At 42.0% G+C, this 16414-nt stretch overlaps 2 protein-coding genes across 2 annotated transcripts; both read right to left on the bottom strand.

Annotated features, from left to right (window-relative positions):
• Window positions 1-372: 372 nt before the first annotated feature.
• LOC138614857 (uncharacterized) lies at window positions 373-13026 on the bottom strand. The gene is made up of 2 exons (XM_069688451.1): window positions 9040-13026; window positions 373-423 (listed from the first exon to the last, which is right to left on the bottom strand). The coding sequence occupies exons 1-2, from the start codon at window positions 12979-12981 to the stop codon at window positions 373-375; spliced, it is 3993 nt and encodes a 1330-aa protein (XP_069544552.1). The 5' UTR covers window positions 12982-13026.
• An 846-nt stretch (window positions 13027-13872) lies between these two features.
• On the bottom strand, window positions 13873-16365 carry LOC138614861 (protocadherin alpha-3-like). The gene has a single exon (XM_069688454.1). The coding sequence runs from the start codon at window positions 16281-16283 to the stop codon at window positions 13884-13886; it is 2400 nt and encodes a 799-aa protein (XP_069544555.1). The 5' UTR covers window positions 16284-16365; the 3' UTR covers window positions 13873-13883.
• Window positions 16366-16414: the final 49 nt, after the last annotated feature.

The following is a 16414-nucleotide window of genomic DNA, read 5'->3' as shown; positions in this document are numbered from 1 at the left end:
TCCTTTCCCCCTCGCTGAATTTGTAGGCTCTCTTACAGTTTTCTAACACCTGCGTCCGCTTCAAATACACCCATCTCATTCTGCATTAACTATGCGCCTCTGAGCTGTAGATTATTTCATTTTTCACTCAAGGGTGCTGCAGATGAAGCTATCAATGCAATTCCACCTACAGACAGATGCCTGTCATGCATCAACGAATACTGATCTCAAAGAGCTAATTGGCCAATTTGTGTTTATTTTTACTGTCTTAAATAAAACACAGGCTGTCAGAACCTGCTTTCAATTATTTTAGCTGCCCTTGATGTTTAATTCTCAATCCATAAATTGTCTCACTTTTCCCAAATCTCCACAATGTCTCCAGCTGCGCCTCTGTCAGAGAGCCACTGTTCCAGCTGAGGGCTGGCTGAGGGGCATACTGGGGTCCTAAGTGGAAACACAAGAGCTCACACTGACACAGTGGGTCAGAAACAGACATCGGCTTTATTCAAAGAGGCACGTGATAGTTATTAAGAAAGGTAATACAATTTTTAAACATTGAAACCTCCTCTTCGTTCAGTCTCTCTGCCAGAATATTAACACCCACCATTCCATCAATAATGCAAGATGGCCACTATATTAATAACTTTCTCTTCAACCTCATTAATACTGTAAGCGGCCACTCTAAAAGCCATTCATATTACTTCCCAAGAGTCGTTTATATGGAATCCCCTATTTTAGTGAGTCAGATGACAACAGAGATCCACGGGGAAACCAGGTCAAGACTGGGCTATCATGAAGCATTGCTCCTTACATCACTCCCTCAGTCAACACATACAAACAGAGGCAGTCATGCAAACTTAAAGGGCATTTGTGCCTGTAGGCATGGACGCTCGCACACAGGCAGTGTAAAACGCGAGTAAAAAAAAAAGAAGAAGCTATCTAAGGACAAAAATGTTTTGTCTGAATGAATGTCAGAACATTTTTTGCAGCTGTTCTCTCTCATTGTTAAATGTCAGGGAGCGGCCACGACAGGCCAGATCTTTGAAAAACAGACACACTGACTGCAGGGAATAGGATCACTCAAAGGTCTACAGAATACACCTACTGGTTCACAGATAAAGTTCATTAAGTACCTTACTTTAAAAGAAAATTATTTTCCTCTTCGTCAGCAAAACCTGCTGGTCCAAAGTATTGTAATTCAAATCTTCATTTTTTTTTTCTTCATGTTAGTTCACAGAGAAAGTGAGAAAGAAAAATAGAATAAATGGCTCCAGGCTGTCATGCAAATTTTAAAAAGAAACCAGCAAACCGCCCTTTTTAGAAGAGGGTGTAGAAACAGAATCTTGAACAACTGCCTTACAAAATAAAGTATTTTAACAGATTATGGCTACCTTTGGTGAATATTGTCATGGTAAATCAAAAGAAATGAAAATAAAAGATGACAAATGACAACTCAGAACCATCAGGATAAATCTCACACATGAGGAGTTTTGGCTCACTTAAAAAAAAAAGGTTAAAAGTCTATGCCAAATGCACTGCAAATGTAATCCCACTCTGACTGGGAGAGGCTGCCTGAGCAGGAGGGAAGAGAGGTGAGAGACAGCGAAACTGGTCCCTCTGTTGGAATAAATCGGTAGTACAAGGGTTGGACATGTGACCATCACCCCACTGCCCATCCACACAGGCTTTCTCATTAAGCCAAAGCACTAAAGTATAATCCCATCTCTGAGTGTGTGTGTTTGAGAGAGCGAGGGAGGGAGGGAGGAAAGGAGGGCACAGACGTCAGGCTGCAGAGGCAGTCATTTTCTTTATCATTTCCAGTACAGTGACCGCAATGGATAAAGCAAAATATAAAGGCAAGGCACCCTCCAGAGGTGAGACGAGAAAGAGCACCATGAAGGATGCCGACGGTCTCCATCCACTATCTGTAATCGGTACAAGGACAAACCTATACATGTATAGTTAACATCAGATCCACATCACATGCATTTAAAACGACAATTTCAGTGCAAAATGCAATATACATGCAATACATACAAAATGCCAGCGAAATTCAAGTATTCTGTCTCTAAGGCTATTGTTGATCCATAAAAAAGGAGACAATAAACAACTCTAAGGTACCACAATTTACAACATTTTTTTGCTATCTCTCAAATGAAGAAAAATCAGCTGAAAACGACTTGTTTAAAACAAAACTCAAATGCAGCTAAAACTACACACGTAAAAGAAAACTGTTGAGTTGTATTAGTATATTGGTTTATCACAGTATGACAGCTGTGTTCTCATACCTTCCTCTCCTCTATGCACAATAACTTATCCAGAACAAAAGTCCCATGGTAACCCCAATCCTTTTACTCAGGTGGACACAGTAAGATGGAGGAGAAGGCATTCTCTGAGTATGTTTGTGCTGATCCCCTGTGTACCTTTCTTTCAAAAATAAAGGGCATGAGGGAACTAAAAGCAGCACAAATCCCTCCCAGTGGGACCCTGCAAGGGTTAAACACTTCCTTGGTTGTCCTGAATTCAGACTGTGCATAAATCAAACAGATTCTTGTTGTGGCACTGAACAAAGCTATCAGGAAACGCAGGCAGGCTTTGGATACTTCCCTCTTAGGATGCCCTGGCTTTATATCCTTGCCGGATGGGAGAGGATGGAACCCGTGGTTCTGAGCATGACAAAGCTTATCTAATGACTGCAAATAACATCCAAATGCCACTAAGAGGGAGCATGGATGGAGGACGGGTTGGTGGAAGTAGGGGACTTGGGGAGTAGGGGAGGGGGGGGTTTGATAAATTCTTCCTTTTATCTGTGACCAATTGTAAGCCTGTGATGTTCTCACTCAGCTGCAGGGCATGTATTTAATGTGGTTTTTTTTTTTTTTTTTTGTCCATCTCATCCTCACAAACTCCTGTTTTCTCACTATCTCATCCTCAAGGCTTGAGGCTCGAGTCTGTGCTGCTGTATTAGTGACTTTCTCTAAAACCCTTTTCTATTTTGGAACTGAAGCTCTTATCTCAAACACTTTTCCCTCAATTTTTTTTTTTTTTTTTTTTTTGCTCACTTCATGCCCTTTGCCTGACTGGGCATTTCTGCTGAAGATGCTGGACATCTTTGGTCTGCATCTTTTTCTTTGTCTCTCTCTTTGTCTCTATTTCTCTGGTCTCCCACTGTTTCCACACCGCTTCCTTCCTGCCTGCATCTATACAACACATGCTGGGATGGATGTCTGTGTGGGGGCGGGTACATACTGGGAGCTCCCTTGAAACAGACTGGTTCATCATTTCATTACAGCTCAGTCTCCATGGTAACCACAGACAGCAGCACTAACCTCACTGTCACACAAAGGACACACCCTTGTAAGGAAGAATAACAGGAAGTGCTGCATAAGATGTGTGCATGACTGACACAGATAATTTAAGAAGAACAGTAGATTAATTGTATAAGTCTGTTGATTTGTCACCTTGTGCCACAACTGAAATGAGGTCATTTCTATGTCATTCCTTTGCTCCAGTTGTTGAACCCATCTGTATACTCCACCAAAATGACTTGCAGTGAGTGCTTCTGCTGTATGACTGCAATCTATGAACAGGGAAGCACTTAGCTGTGAGCTTCAGCAAGGATAATGTAGTGGAGAATCAATAATTGAATGCAACTCTACACCAGGGGAGGCAGAGTTGGAAGCTTTTATTGGAGACTGTGTCGTCATCTTAAGTATACTGACACAACACTAGCTCTCATGATAATTCTTCAATGTAGGCCTATATGTTATTACTTTTATGGTTCTATAACTTCCACAGCGAGCAAATGTGCACCGTGTTATGGCACCAAAAATAAAATAAAATAAAAAAATCCTGTGACAGAGCGACACAGATACACGATGTTCTGATGGCAGCATGGATAAAAGCCTCTTCACCTCATCCACCCTGGCCTTTATCCCCGCCCGCCCGGTTTAGCTGTGATTGACACTAGGTGTTGTCAGCCCCACCCAGCCGCAGAGCAGGGCAGGAGGGAGAGCTGAGCCGAGCGGAGCTGATACCTCGATCGGTACTGAAACTCCCTCCTGCTGCTGCTGCTGCTGCAACGAGAAGCGGAAAATTACCTGCCCCTCCCCCCTCTCTCTCCTTCACTCACACACATTCACAGAGAGCTGCAGCACACAGAACACATACTGAACCACTTTTACGCAGAGACCGCTCTAGGCATCGTTTTAGGAACCACAGCACGGAGAGCTTGTGCGTATGACAGCGTACAAAAAAAAAAAAAAAAAAAAAAGCGACGCAATAAACACAGGTGCAGTCAGATGGCGCATGTACCGGGCTGCCATATTTAAATCGCTGACCCACTTTTAAGCCGCACACAACCCATGCTCATCGCCTGCAATATTCAAAGTCTGTTCGAGAGTGCAGAAAGCCGTAGTTCAGTCCTCTTCGCTATGAACCAATCAAACGGACGGAGTTTTGACGGATCAGGCCACGGTTGTTTGTGCTGAACCACTCCCTTAAATGAGGTCATACCGTCTGAATGACACAAAGCATCATACATCCACCGGAGCACAACGTACTTCACCGACAATATTTGAACACATCCCACCAGGTCGGAGCAATGATAACATAACAGCCTCAATAATAATAATAATAAAGCCAGAATGTACACGTATGCTGGATTTACTGACAATTCAATGGAAATGGAGTAGACAAGGCACATCTGTGCAATACTTGACATGAGCGGATCAGAGCTCTGTACACATATTAGGAAAGTTAATGAAAATATATTGGTTCGTGTTTACAGCGCTCTGAGGCTGATAACACACGTGTCTGCAGAGATGGACGCTAATTCCCTGTTAGTTCTCTCAGCTGCTCCCCTTCTCGGAGAGCGTGGAGGATAGGGGGAGGGGAACGCGGTGTGGCAGCACGGAGGACGAGAAGGAGAAAAAGGAATGGGCGTGAAATGAAAACCATGTACATGTCTAGAATTTTCTTTGCAAAAGATGAAGCACCAAGAGTGTGAAAAAGACAAATAAAGGACGTACAACTAGCAGATTTAAAAGCACAAATACAAGAGGATATGAATGTGTAATACAACAAAACAAACACATAAGCTACATGTATGTGTTAAGCAGTCTCATTTTGGAGCAGTGAACAAATAGTCAAGAAACTGAAACGTTTCTGTCTATAATTACTTTTCTTTTATAGTGAAAGTAAAAAGATAACACTTTAATATTGCTATTAGGAATAAACTGCATCGGCTTTGAGTTAAGTCCCTGACAGCTGAAGCTATTAAGACAAGGATGTATGACATAAGTTGAAAGCATAAACAGGTTGTGGATAAAAATATAACAACATCAGTCTTTCCAAATAAGCAATTTGCTTTGAATGCAGAGAAATGAGTGCAAAACTGCAGATAATTAAAGCATGTCAAATAACAAAAGCCAGGAGCAGCTGAGAGAAGTATCTCAGGAGAAACAGGGTTGACTGCAAGAAAACAATGCCAGGCAATATAAAAATGTCTAAACCTGAGACAAGTAAAGGCTCTACAATCTATAATCCACCGGCACAGGTGTTTTCAAAATGCATCCTTTATCATTCTTATACGCCTTTTTTAATAGAAGACACTTGGACATCAACATGGTAACAAAAGCACAAAGGAAAATAATGAATCTAACGTTAACCAAATTCTACCTGGCTGCTTTGGTTTCAGGTTGTGCATGCTGGCTCACTGCTACAGCTGACTAGGATACTTGAATATACAGAGCAATCCTAAATATGAGTGGTCTTTCTCCTGCATGTGCTTCTCCTGCTATGAAAGGTCAAATTGTCCACTGAAAATACACCGAGTTTGGTGACATAACATGACATTAATCCTCTTGCTCCATCCATCTTCAACATGAGTAAGCTGATGTGCAGTACATCAATACAAAAATATGCACAAAATACCAAGAAAACTGGACAGTGAAGGAGAGAGAAAAATGGACAAGAAAATGTCTGATGATCTGTAGACTATAAGAGCAACTGGTTTTGAAAGTTTAATGAGGTTTAAAATGAAGGTGCTTGTTCTTCTGTCTTCAAGAGCTCCAGTTAACGTCAGAAAGACACATCTTAGCCTACATTCTGAAATGCAGATCTATGACAAATTATAAGGCTACGACTGACTAGAGCACAACATCCCATCCAATACATAGCCTTAAAGTGATGTTAGAAATTCATAATATGTGAAGCCATAGAGTGGGATGGTACTCATAATAGATTTCTCGTGAAACATATTTACTTCAGGCTGTAGTCTGTCTTCTAGTTTCAGAGACACCGGATTAACACGTCATAAAAAAAAAAGTTGGTCATTAGGTCTGTTTACTTGTGGTAGCTCTGAGCTCCCTCCACATGAAAGACGCTGGGTTTGCACTGACCCAAATGTTAATCGCAGGGAACTTCAACACACAAGAGCGCAGGATGAGACAAACTGAAAACGTGGATAAACAACATAAGTCGATGTAAGCGACTTATAAACGGTACAAAATCAAGACTTACTCAGCTGGAGGGCAGACATTTGTGTTGTCATTTGGCGTCAACATCTTACATCTGGTTGCTTCTCCCCTGCTCTCTGTACTCACATATACTACACTCTGATGCAGCCGAACTCCCAATAAAGCTGTTGTTATTTAGCCTACATATTATTATTTTTTTCTGTTTCTGCTGTCAGACAACACGACCAGTATGAAATAGTGACTAAATCGCGGCTAATTAAGAAAACACGTAAACCGTCACTTCCCAGGCATTTTCGAGCCTCTACGGGAAGCTAAAATATATGGCTGCAATACAACTCCCATCCACACGGAGCAGCACTGACCCCCATTACGTGAACGAAGAAGTCTTTCCGGTTTTCCCCCCCCCCCATGGCCTTTAAATAGAATTATTATTTTTTTTTTCGCGTGCACCAAGACCAAACAAATTGGATGTTACTTTAACACACCAGTGATGGATGATTTATTTCTTCTGACTTTTTTCTGCGACACTCAACTTCTCTGGTAAAGTTGTGTTATCTGTCAGGATGATTTAACTTGACCACGAATATCATGCATGTTCAGGACTCCAAACATTTCTCATAACACCTGCTGCAGCAAAATCAGTTTTTCTGCAGTTGTAACGGCGAGTCTGTCCAAACAGGCCTCGCTTCCAACATAGTTAAAGCTCTACTTGAATAAGCCACGTGAGGGTGAGAGCAGTGTTTTTAGTTATATTGCAGAGCGACCGTGAGTGTTTGGGACAGATAGATAAAGTTTGGAGATGTGCGATATCTCGTACAAGTAGTTCCCGTACGTTTAAATACATTTTGGACCCTACATTTTTTTAATATTTTTTTTTAGAAGATTCAACTGCTGTGGAGTATTGTCACTGAAAGTTAAATGTTTGGTGAAGTCCTCTTCATTAAGGTTAGTTGACCAAGTGTCTATCCGCTTCTCTAATAATTTCAGACGAGTCTTCCTGGTTCTGAAGAACGGTACAGACCCTGCAGATTTGGAGACGGCTAAAAAGAGAAAGGCCCTTTCTACAGACGCTGCTAAACGCTCCAAACCAAGCAACCCGTCCGTGATGAGCAAGTGAGTGAAAAGCTAAAACCATTACTTGTGTGTGAAAATGTTTGATACTCGTGCTTGATGCTTGAATATGAAGATCATCAGTTGAACATTTGCGCTAACTTTTGGACTCTCTTCATAATGTAATGTAATGGTTTTGTGTGTCTAGCCTTGTACAGTTGTATATGTGTACATGTGGTATGATTGGTATACTAGTGAGTTTTTGCTGGTGTACAACTCATTACCATAACATACCGTCTGGTAGTTTGTATGAACAGAGTGGCCTGGCATGGAGTAAAATTCCCCGTCTGAATTATTGTTTCAGTCCACCCTTGCTAAGTTAACTGTACGAGTTATACTTGAGGGTAATATTAAGCATTCACAACGTCATTCATTTAACCTAGACAGCGTAGAGTTGTTTATAAAGAGCCTTTGGCTGCTAGAAATGCCTGGGCTGATACTTCTCATGATATCACACATTTTGACGATTTCACATTTGTTTCTTTAACTTTCTTATGTGTTGATGTATTTTTCTAGTCACAGTTCTATAGTTTCTGATTATGGTTGGCAGCATTACAAACCCCAGGTTTCGCTATGCTTTGTGCTACAGTCTGGTAGGCGGTGGTGGGAAGTAACTGTACATTTTACAAGTCTGAAGTACTTGTAGCCTACTTTACTCAAGTAATTCCATTTGATGCTATTTTATACTTCCACTCCACCGCATTTCAGAGTGAAATGTTGTAATGTCTGTTATGACAGCTTTAATTACTTTGAAGATGATGTATTAACACAATGGATAGTGTGACAGGCTTTTGAAATACAACACATTGTTAAAGATTGAACTAATGGTTTATAACCTCCTGACGTCTTACAAAGAGCGTTGTGTAGTTGGCGATTTCTGTAATTTTTCAGGGTTTCATTTCAATAAATGTTTCAAAATCTCATCAAAATTCAAGGACTAGAATAAAAGTCAAAAAACTGAAAAAAAAAATGTGTCAGTCAAACCATTGTTTTTTCTTCTTTCCTCTTCCAGTAATAATCTGATGACCCCTTAGATTCATGCTATCCATTCAAATAAAACTCTATATAAAGTAGTTCAAACTACATCCACCTGCAGCAGCTGCAAAACTAACATGCTGCTACACACTGATGCTTCAGTATTTTCTATCTAATTATGTCATATAATAATATATCAGTCAGACGGACCAAACTAGTACTTTTACTTTTGTACTATAACATTTGATGACTAATACTTCTGTACTGTTACTTGGATGATATAATTTTTCCACCATTGCTGGTGAGATAACTAATGTAACAAAGAAGCACCAAAAGGCCCCTGTGACTTCAGCACCATGGACAGCACTTATACCAAACAGGCAGAGAGGAGGTGCAAGTAGGCTTGTAGTGACAGAGCAAGGGATTTACAACACAGAGATGATCTATAAAAAAAAGTACAAAACTTGTAGACTACCGTCTCAACAATACACCTTACCTTTTCTTTATTAGGTAAAGTCTGAGTTCTGGTAAAAGTGTCTCCTCCGTTAATACTGATCAGTTCACCATCTACAGGTGGAAGCGGTGCAGGGAAAACCACTACGTCACTCTTCATCGTGTCTGAGCTGAAACACACGTCATACTGCTGAGTAGATTTGGAGTAAGACCAGCTCCCGTCAGGGTGGGTGGTGATCATTGGGGCGCTGTACCTGCTGAAATCGTCCGTCCTGTGGCATCTGACAGCTATTAAACTGATGAGGCTCAGCAGGAAGATCACTGACACCGACACAATGGCGATCAGCAGATACAGGTTCAGATCCGAGAAGCTGTCCTCCTTTATAGGAACATGTCTGAACTGAGTCTGGATGTCAGCGGTGCTTTCAACCACCACCACATCAATAGACACAGTAGCTGACAGGGAGGGTTCTCCGTTATCAGAAACCAGCACCACCAAGGGGTGAGTTTTCAGATCATTGTCACTCATTCTCCTCTTAGTCCTGATTTCCCCGGTGCTGGTTCCGATCCTGAACAGGTTGTTTCCTTTGGGCTCAGACAGGTGATAAGAAAGCAGCGCGTTGTATCCAGAGTCTGCGTCTACAGCCCTGATCTTTGCCACAAAGTATCCCGCTTCAGCAGAATAGGGGATGTTCTCACTGTTCACGGAGCCGTGTTCAGAATAGGGCGCCAGAACTGTTGGATTATTATCATTTTCATCCAGAATTAAAACGTTCACAGTCACGTTGCTGCTGAGCGGAGGAACACCAGAGTCTGTGGCCTGAACTTTGAACTGAAATGTTTTTAACTCCTCGTAGTTAAAAGACTGCAGGCTGACTATATCTCCAGTTTCTGAGTTAACATTAATAACTGACCCTATTATATTATTTTTATTATTATTATTATTATTAATTACTGAAAATGTTACTTTTGCATTTTCATCTACATCAGGATCATCTGCAGTCATAGTATAGATAACAGCGCCTACGGGACTGTTTTCTTTGACAAAAATGTTTATCACAGGTTCTTTAAAACGTGGTGCGTTGTCATTGACATCAGAAACGTGGACAGTAATGACGCTTGTACTGGAGAGGGGCGGGAGACCTTCGTCAGTCGCTGTTATTGTTACATTATATTGAGAAAGTCGTTCTCTGTCGAGAGTTCCGTCTACGACTAAAGAGTAATGATTTTTATACGTGTTCTTAATTGTGAATGGCACAGAATTAACAATTTTAACCTGAACAACGCCATTTTTTTCTGCGTCGTAATCTCTCACTGTTATAAGTCCAACCATTGTGTCGACGGCTGCATCCTCCCTCACCACGTTGACTAAAGACGTCACTGATATTTCTGGTGGATTGTCATTAACATCCGTGATTTCAACGAGCACTTTACAATTTGATGCTCTTGGATTTGATCCTTTGTCTTTCGCTTGGACCCGAATTTCAACCGCTTTGTTTTTTTCGTGGTCCAATTCTCCGTTCACTGTAATCTCCCCCGTTATGGGATTTATGGCAAATTTATCGACATCGTTATCATTGTCTTGGTTTATGAAAGAATACTCTATTTCTCCATTAAGGCCCTCGTCTAAATCGCGAGCATGCACAGACATGACGGTGGCACCGCGCGCCGTGTTCTCCAGCACCGTGGCTTTGTACAAGGGCTTGTCAAATACTGGGATATTATCATTGACGTCCTGCACATTAACGGTGATATGTAACGTGCCGGATTTAGGAGGTTTTCCTCCGTCTGCAGCTGTCAGAATTAATTTGATCACCGGCTGTTTCTCACGGTCTAAGATTTTATGCAGTGCCATTTCAGCAAACATTGTCGGCTCGCCACCATTCTGCACATCCAGCGTGAAATGTTCATTTTGACTCAGCTTGTAGCCTTTAACTGAATAACTTCCGACATCTGCATCGAACGCCTTTGGGAGGGCTACCTTCTCTTGGTTGGGTAAAGTCTGAGTTCTGGTAAAAGTGTCTCCTCCGTTAATACTGATCAGTTCACCATCTACAGGTGGAAACGGTCCGGGGAAAACCACTACGTCACTCTTCATCGTGTCTGAGCTGAAACACACGTCATACTGCTGAGTAGATTTGGAGTAAGACCAGCTCCCGTCAGGGTGGGTGGTGATCATTGGGGCGCTGTACCTGCTGAAATCGTCCGTCCTGTGGCATCTGACAGCTATTAAACTGATGAGGCTCAGCAGGAAGATCACTGACACCGACACAATGGCGATCAGCAGATACAGGTTCAGATCCGAGAAGCTGTCCTCCTTTATAGGAACATGTCTGAACTGAGTCTGGATGTCAGCGGTGCTTTCAACCACCACCACATCAATAGACACAGTAGCTGACAGGGAGGGTTCTCCGTTATCAGAAACCAGCACCACCAAGGGGTGAGTTTTCAGGTCATTGTCACTCATTCTCCTCTTAGTCCTGATTTCCCCGGTGCTGGTTCCGATCCTGAACAGGTTGTTTCCTTTGGGCTCAGACAGGTGATAAGAAAGCAGCGCGTTGTATCCAGAGTCTGCGTCTACAGCCCTGATCTTTGCCACAAAGTATCCCGCTTCAGCAGAATAGGGGATGTTCTCACTGTTCACGGAGCCGTGTTCAGAATAGGGCGCCAGAACTGTTGGATTATTATCATTTTCATCCAGAATTAAAACGTTCACAGTCACGTTGCTGCTGAGCGGAGGAACACCAGAGTCTGTGGCCTGAACTTTGAACTGAAACGTTTTTAACTCCTCGTAGTTAAAAGACTGCAGGCTGACTATATCTCCTGTCTCTGAGTTGATGTTTAAAACAGATGAAATTGGAACATTTCTTGGAGAACTGTCTAACAGTGTGTAAGTCAACTTTGCATTACCATCTAGATCAGGATCAAAGGCATTTATTGTATAAAGAACTGATCCTGTTGGACTGTTTTCTTTGACATAAACATTAATCACAGGCTCCATAAAGCGAGGTGCGTTGTCATTAACATCAGAAACCTGAACAGTAATGACTCTGATGCTGGACAGAGGTGGACTTCCTTCATCTGTGGCTGTAATGGTGACATTGTAAAGAGAAGTGTTTTCTCTGTCCAGCGGTCCATCTACTACTAATGAATAGTCATTTTTATAGTTGGACTTTAGTTTAAAAGGAGAAGATCCAACTACCTTGCAATTAGTTACACCGTTGTTTCCTCCGTCTTTATCACTCACTGTAACCAAAGCAACAATTGTCCCCAGTTCCGCGTCTTCTTTAACAGGCGTCATCAGTGACGTCACAGATATTGCTGGGGCATTGTCATTCACATCGATTATCTCTATCAGCAGTTTCGCCTGTGCACTACGAGGAGAGGAGCCTTGATCCATTGCTTGGACTCTAACTTCATAAGCTGGCGTCTCTTCATAGTCTAGTCTACCCTTCACAGTAATTTCTCCTGTTTCTGAATTTAGATCAAAAATATTTGATGGATCAATATTCCCTCGTTTGATAAAGGAATACAGGATCTTACCGTTTAGGCCCTCGTCTAAATCTGTGGCATTTAACCTGATAACAAATGTTCCTGGAGTCGCATTTTCTTTGACACTCACTTTATAAAGAGAGCTACTGAATGCTGGTGTATTATCATTAACATCTATAACATTAACAGTAAACTGCAGAGTCCCTGATCGAGGCGGTTTCCCTCCATCTATAGCGGTCAGAATAAGTTTAATGACCGGCTGTTTTTCTCGATCTAGAGCTTTCTGCAGCACTAACTCAGCAGACACTCCGTGTTCTCCGCCGCTCTGCACGTCAAGAGAGAAATGTTCATTTTGGCTCAGCTTGTACGTCTTTACTGTGTTGCTCCCTATGTCCGCATCTACTGCTACCGGGAGAAAATATCGCTCTCCCGGTGAAAGTGATTCGGAGATGTTTAAAAATGCGATTTTCAATGAAAGAAGGCGAGTTATCATTTACATCAAGAATGTTGATTTCGATGCGATGTACATTCATTGGATTACTTAAAGCAGCTTGTATTTTGATGGAGCATTTTGCCACATGCGGACAAAGCTCTTCTCTGTCTATTCTCTCGTCAACAAAGAGGTTCCCGGTCCGCAGATTGACGTCAAAATATGTCTTACTGAAACTCGAAATGATACGTAGATCTCTGCTCTCCAGTTCCTGTACATTGAGGTTTAAATCCTTCGCGATATTCCCCACTACCGTGCCTTTGTTCACTTCCTCGGAAATCGAGTAGGATAACTGCGACGCAGACGAGTCCCAAAGACAAAGAAGCACAACAACATGAATCCAGACGGATCCGATTTGTCCTCTATTTTTGCGGAAGGTCAAAGCGATGCAAACACAAATTTAAGTTAGAAAGTACATAAAACCTCATCCAATAGTAAAAGCAGTTTCTGATGTGTAAGGGAGCACTATGCAAGTTGTGTTTGCCAAGCCAAAACATATTAGAGAAGTGATAAACGGTAAAACATCTACTTCGACAAAAGCCAGGCAGAGTTCAGCACCATAGACAGCGCCCTGGCTGGTGAACAGTTTGACTGAGATCTCACTCGAAGTCTCTGCTTAAAATAGTGTTATTCAGCAACATTTCAAAGAATATTCCACCTAAATTCTCCAACATCACGAGTGATTTGCTTTTCTCTAAAAAGGTGAGGTTATTAATAAATTGCATTTGTATTCCCCAAGGTAGGCAACTACTTTGATCATGCTGCTTTCTCATCAGTAAAGATATGTACAATATCCATCAGAAAAAACAGCAAATGTTGAAAATGTCTCAAATCTTATAATGTGTTGTACTAATGCGTCTTTCAGAAACAGAATGATGCAATAATCAGAACTTCAAGCACTAAAATTAAAACTCAAATACACTCACCTTTTCTTGGTTGGGTAAAGTCTGAGTTCTGTTAAAAGTGTCTCCTCCGTTAATACTGATCAGTTCACCATCTACAGGTGGAAACGGTCCGGGGAAAACCACTACGTCACTCTTCATCGTGTCTGAGCTGAAACACACGTCATACTGCTGAGTAGATTTGGAGTAAGACCAGCTCCCGTCAGGGTGGGTGGTGATCATTGGGGCGCTGTACCTGCTGAAATCGTCCGTCCTGTGGCATCTGACAGCTATTAAACTGATGAGGCTCAGCAGGAAGATCACTGACACCGACACAATGGCGATCAGCAGATACAGGTTCAGATCCGAGAAGCTGTCCTCCTTTATAGGAACATGTCTGAACTGAGTCTGGATGTCAGCGGTGCTTTCAACCACCACCACATCAATAGACACAGTAGCTGACAGGGAGGGTTCTCCGTTATCAGAAACCAGCACCACCAAGGGGTGAGTTTTCAGGTCATTGTCACTCATTCTCCTCTTAGTCCTGATTTCCCCGGTGCTGGTTCCGATCCTGAACAGGTTGTTTCCTTTGGGCTCAGACAGGTGATAAGAAAGCAGCGCGTTGTATCCAGAGTCTGCGTCTACAGCCCTGATCTTTGCCACAAAGTATCCCGCTTCAGCAGAATAGGGGATGTTCTCACTGTTCACAGAGCCGTGTTCAGAATAGGGCGCCAGAACTGTTGGATTATTATCATTTTCATCCAGAATTAAAACGTTCACAGTCACGTTGCTGCTGAGCGGAGGAACACCAGAGTCTGTGGCCTGAACTTTGAACTGAAACGTTTTTAACTCCTCGTAGTTAAACGACTGCAGGCTGACTATATCTCCTGTCTCTGAGTTGATGTTCACCATTGTAGATAACGGTAATGTGTCACTGTTACTTTGCAAAAATGAATATCTCACCTGGCCATTGTTATCGACATCACCATCAACTGCAGTCACAGTTTTAATAACTGCTCCCACTGGACTGTTCTCTTTTACATAAACATTAACTATTGGCTCTGAGAAGTGGGGTGGGTTGTCATTGACATCAGAAACATGAACAGTAACTATATTGGTGCTGGACAGAGGTGGAGTTCCTTCATCAGTTGCTACTATAATAACCTTATACTCTGCCCTAGTCTCTCTGTCAAGTGGTCCATTAACTACTAGTGAATAATAATTTTTATAATTTGTGTCTAGTTTAAAGGGGGTCTCATTTGCAATAGCAGCTATTACTGCCCCATTTTTTCCTCCATCTTTGTCCAGCACAGACACAAGTGCAACAGCTGTACCTACTTCTGCATCCTCCTTCACTGTGTTCAGTAGTGACGTCACCGTGATCTCAGGAGCGTTGTCGTTTAAGTCTATCACCTCAACCAGCACTTTACAATGAGCAGACATCGGAGGCTGGCCTTTGTCGCTGGCCTGGGCATGAATCTCAAACGCAGGATTTTCTTCATAGTCGATCTTCCCTTTGACTAAAATTGCACCGGTATCGCTATCAATTTGAAATACATTTAAAACGTGATCTTGACCTTTACTTCTCAATGAATATTCTATTTCACCATTTAATCCGTCATCTGTGTCTGTTGCATTCAAAATTATAACTGTTCGACCTATTGATAGATTTTCAAGAATGCGTGTTTTGTATAAAACACGAGTGAAAACCGGTGCGTTGTCGTTAATATCCAAGACATTTATAGCAATTTGTGATGTCCCTGACTTGGGCGGATTTCCGCCGTCAACAGCAGTCACTGTAAGTTTGATAGTCGGTTGTTTTTCTCGGTCCAGAGCTTTCTGAAGCACAAGCTCGGCAGACACGCTGTCCCCTCCTTTGTGGACCTCTAAAGAAAAGTAATCATTTGGACTTAGCTTGTATGTACTAACATCATTCTTCCCAACGTCGATATCCGATGCTCCAATAAATCCAAATTTCCCTCCTGGCATAGTACTCTCTGCAATGTTAAGAGACTGCAAATTCTCAGGAAAATACGGCGCATTATCATTTATATCCAGTATATTTATCTCTAAACGATAAAGCTTTAGTGGGTTGTTGATCACGGCCTCTACATTGACAGTACATTTTGTAGCCTTTGCACAAAGCTCCTCTCGGTCTATTCTTTCATTTACGTAAAGAACACCCGTTTTCAGATTTATATCGAAATATTTTCTCTTTGATCCACTGACAATCTGAAACGCACGTGACTCCAAATCCTGCACATTAAGATTTAGATCTTTAGCGAGATTTGCCACAGAGGTCCCCGGGTTTACCTCCTCTGATACGGAATACGAGAGCTGTCCAGATACCACTTCCCAGCAGCAATCCAAAAAAATAACGACTATATAAATCCCAAAACGACTGCGCATCCTCCGCGTCGACATATTTGCATCCAAGGTGAACAGAGCATAAAGATTTTTGTCTCTAAAATCCAGTAATTCAGGATGTAATGGTGTCCCAGAAACCCGATTCGTTTGTTGTTGTTTTTTAAGAAATAATCGACAAAACCATGGTC

Source organism: Brachyistius frenatus, unplaced genomic scaffold (genome assembly GCF_029030835.1).
Source record: "Brachyistius frenatus isolate BFR_SWC_R1_liver_20210118 unplaced genomic scaffold, ASM2903083v1 Contig_595, whole genome shotgun sequence".
NCBI lineage: Eukaryota > Metazoa > Chordata > Actinopteri > Embiotocidae > Brachyistius > Brachyistius frenatus.
Note: the sequence above shows the minus strand (reverse complement) of the source record. Positions and strands in the feature narration are given on the sequence as shown.

Bases quoted from the DNA above. Each gene is read 5' to 3' on its own strand.
- LOC138614857 (XM_069688451.1), bottom strand. From the start codon at position 12,981: ATGATAACTCGCCTTCTTTCATTGAAAATCGCATTTTTAAACATCTCC. The intron at 424-9,039 runs GTAAGGTGTATT...GTTTCCACTTAG, and splicing joins CTTTACCTAATAAAGAAAAG to GACCCCAGTATGCCCCTCAG.
- LOC138614861 (XM_069688454.1), bottom strand. From the start codon at position 16,283: ATGTCGACGCGGAGGATGCGCAGTCGTTTTGGGATTTATATAGTCGTT.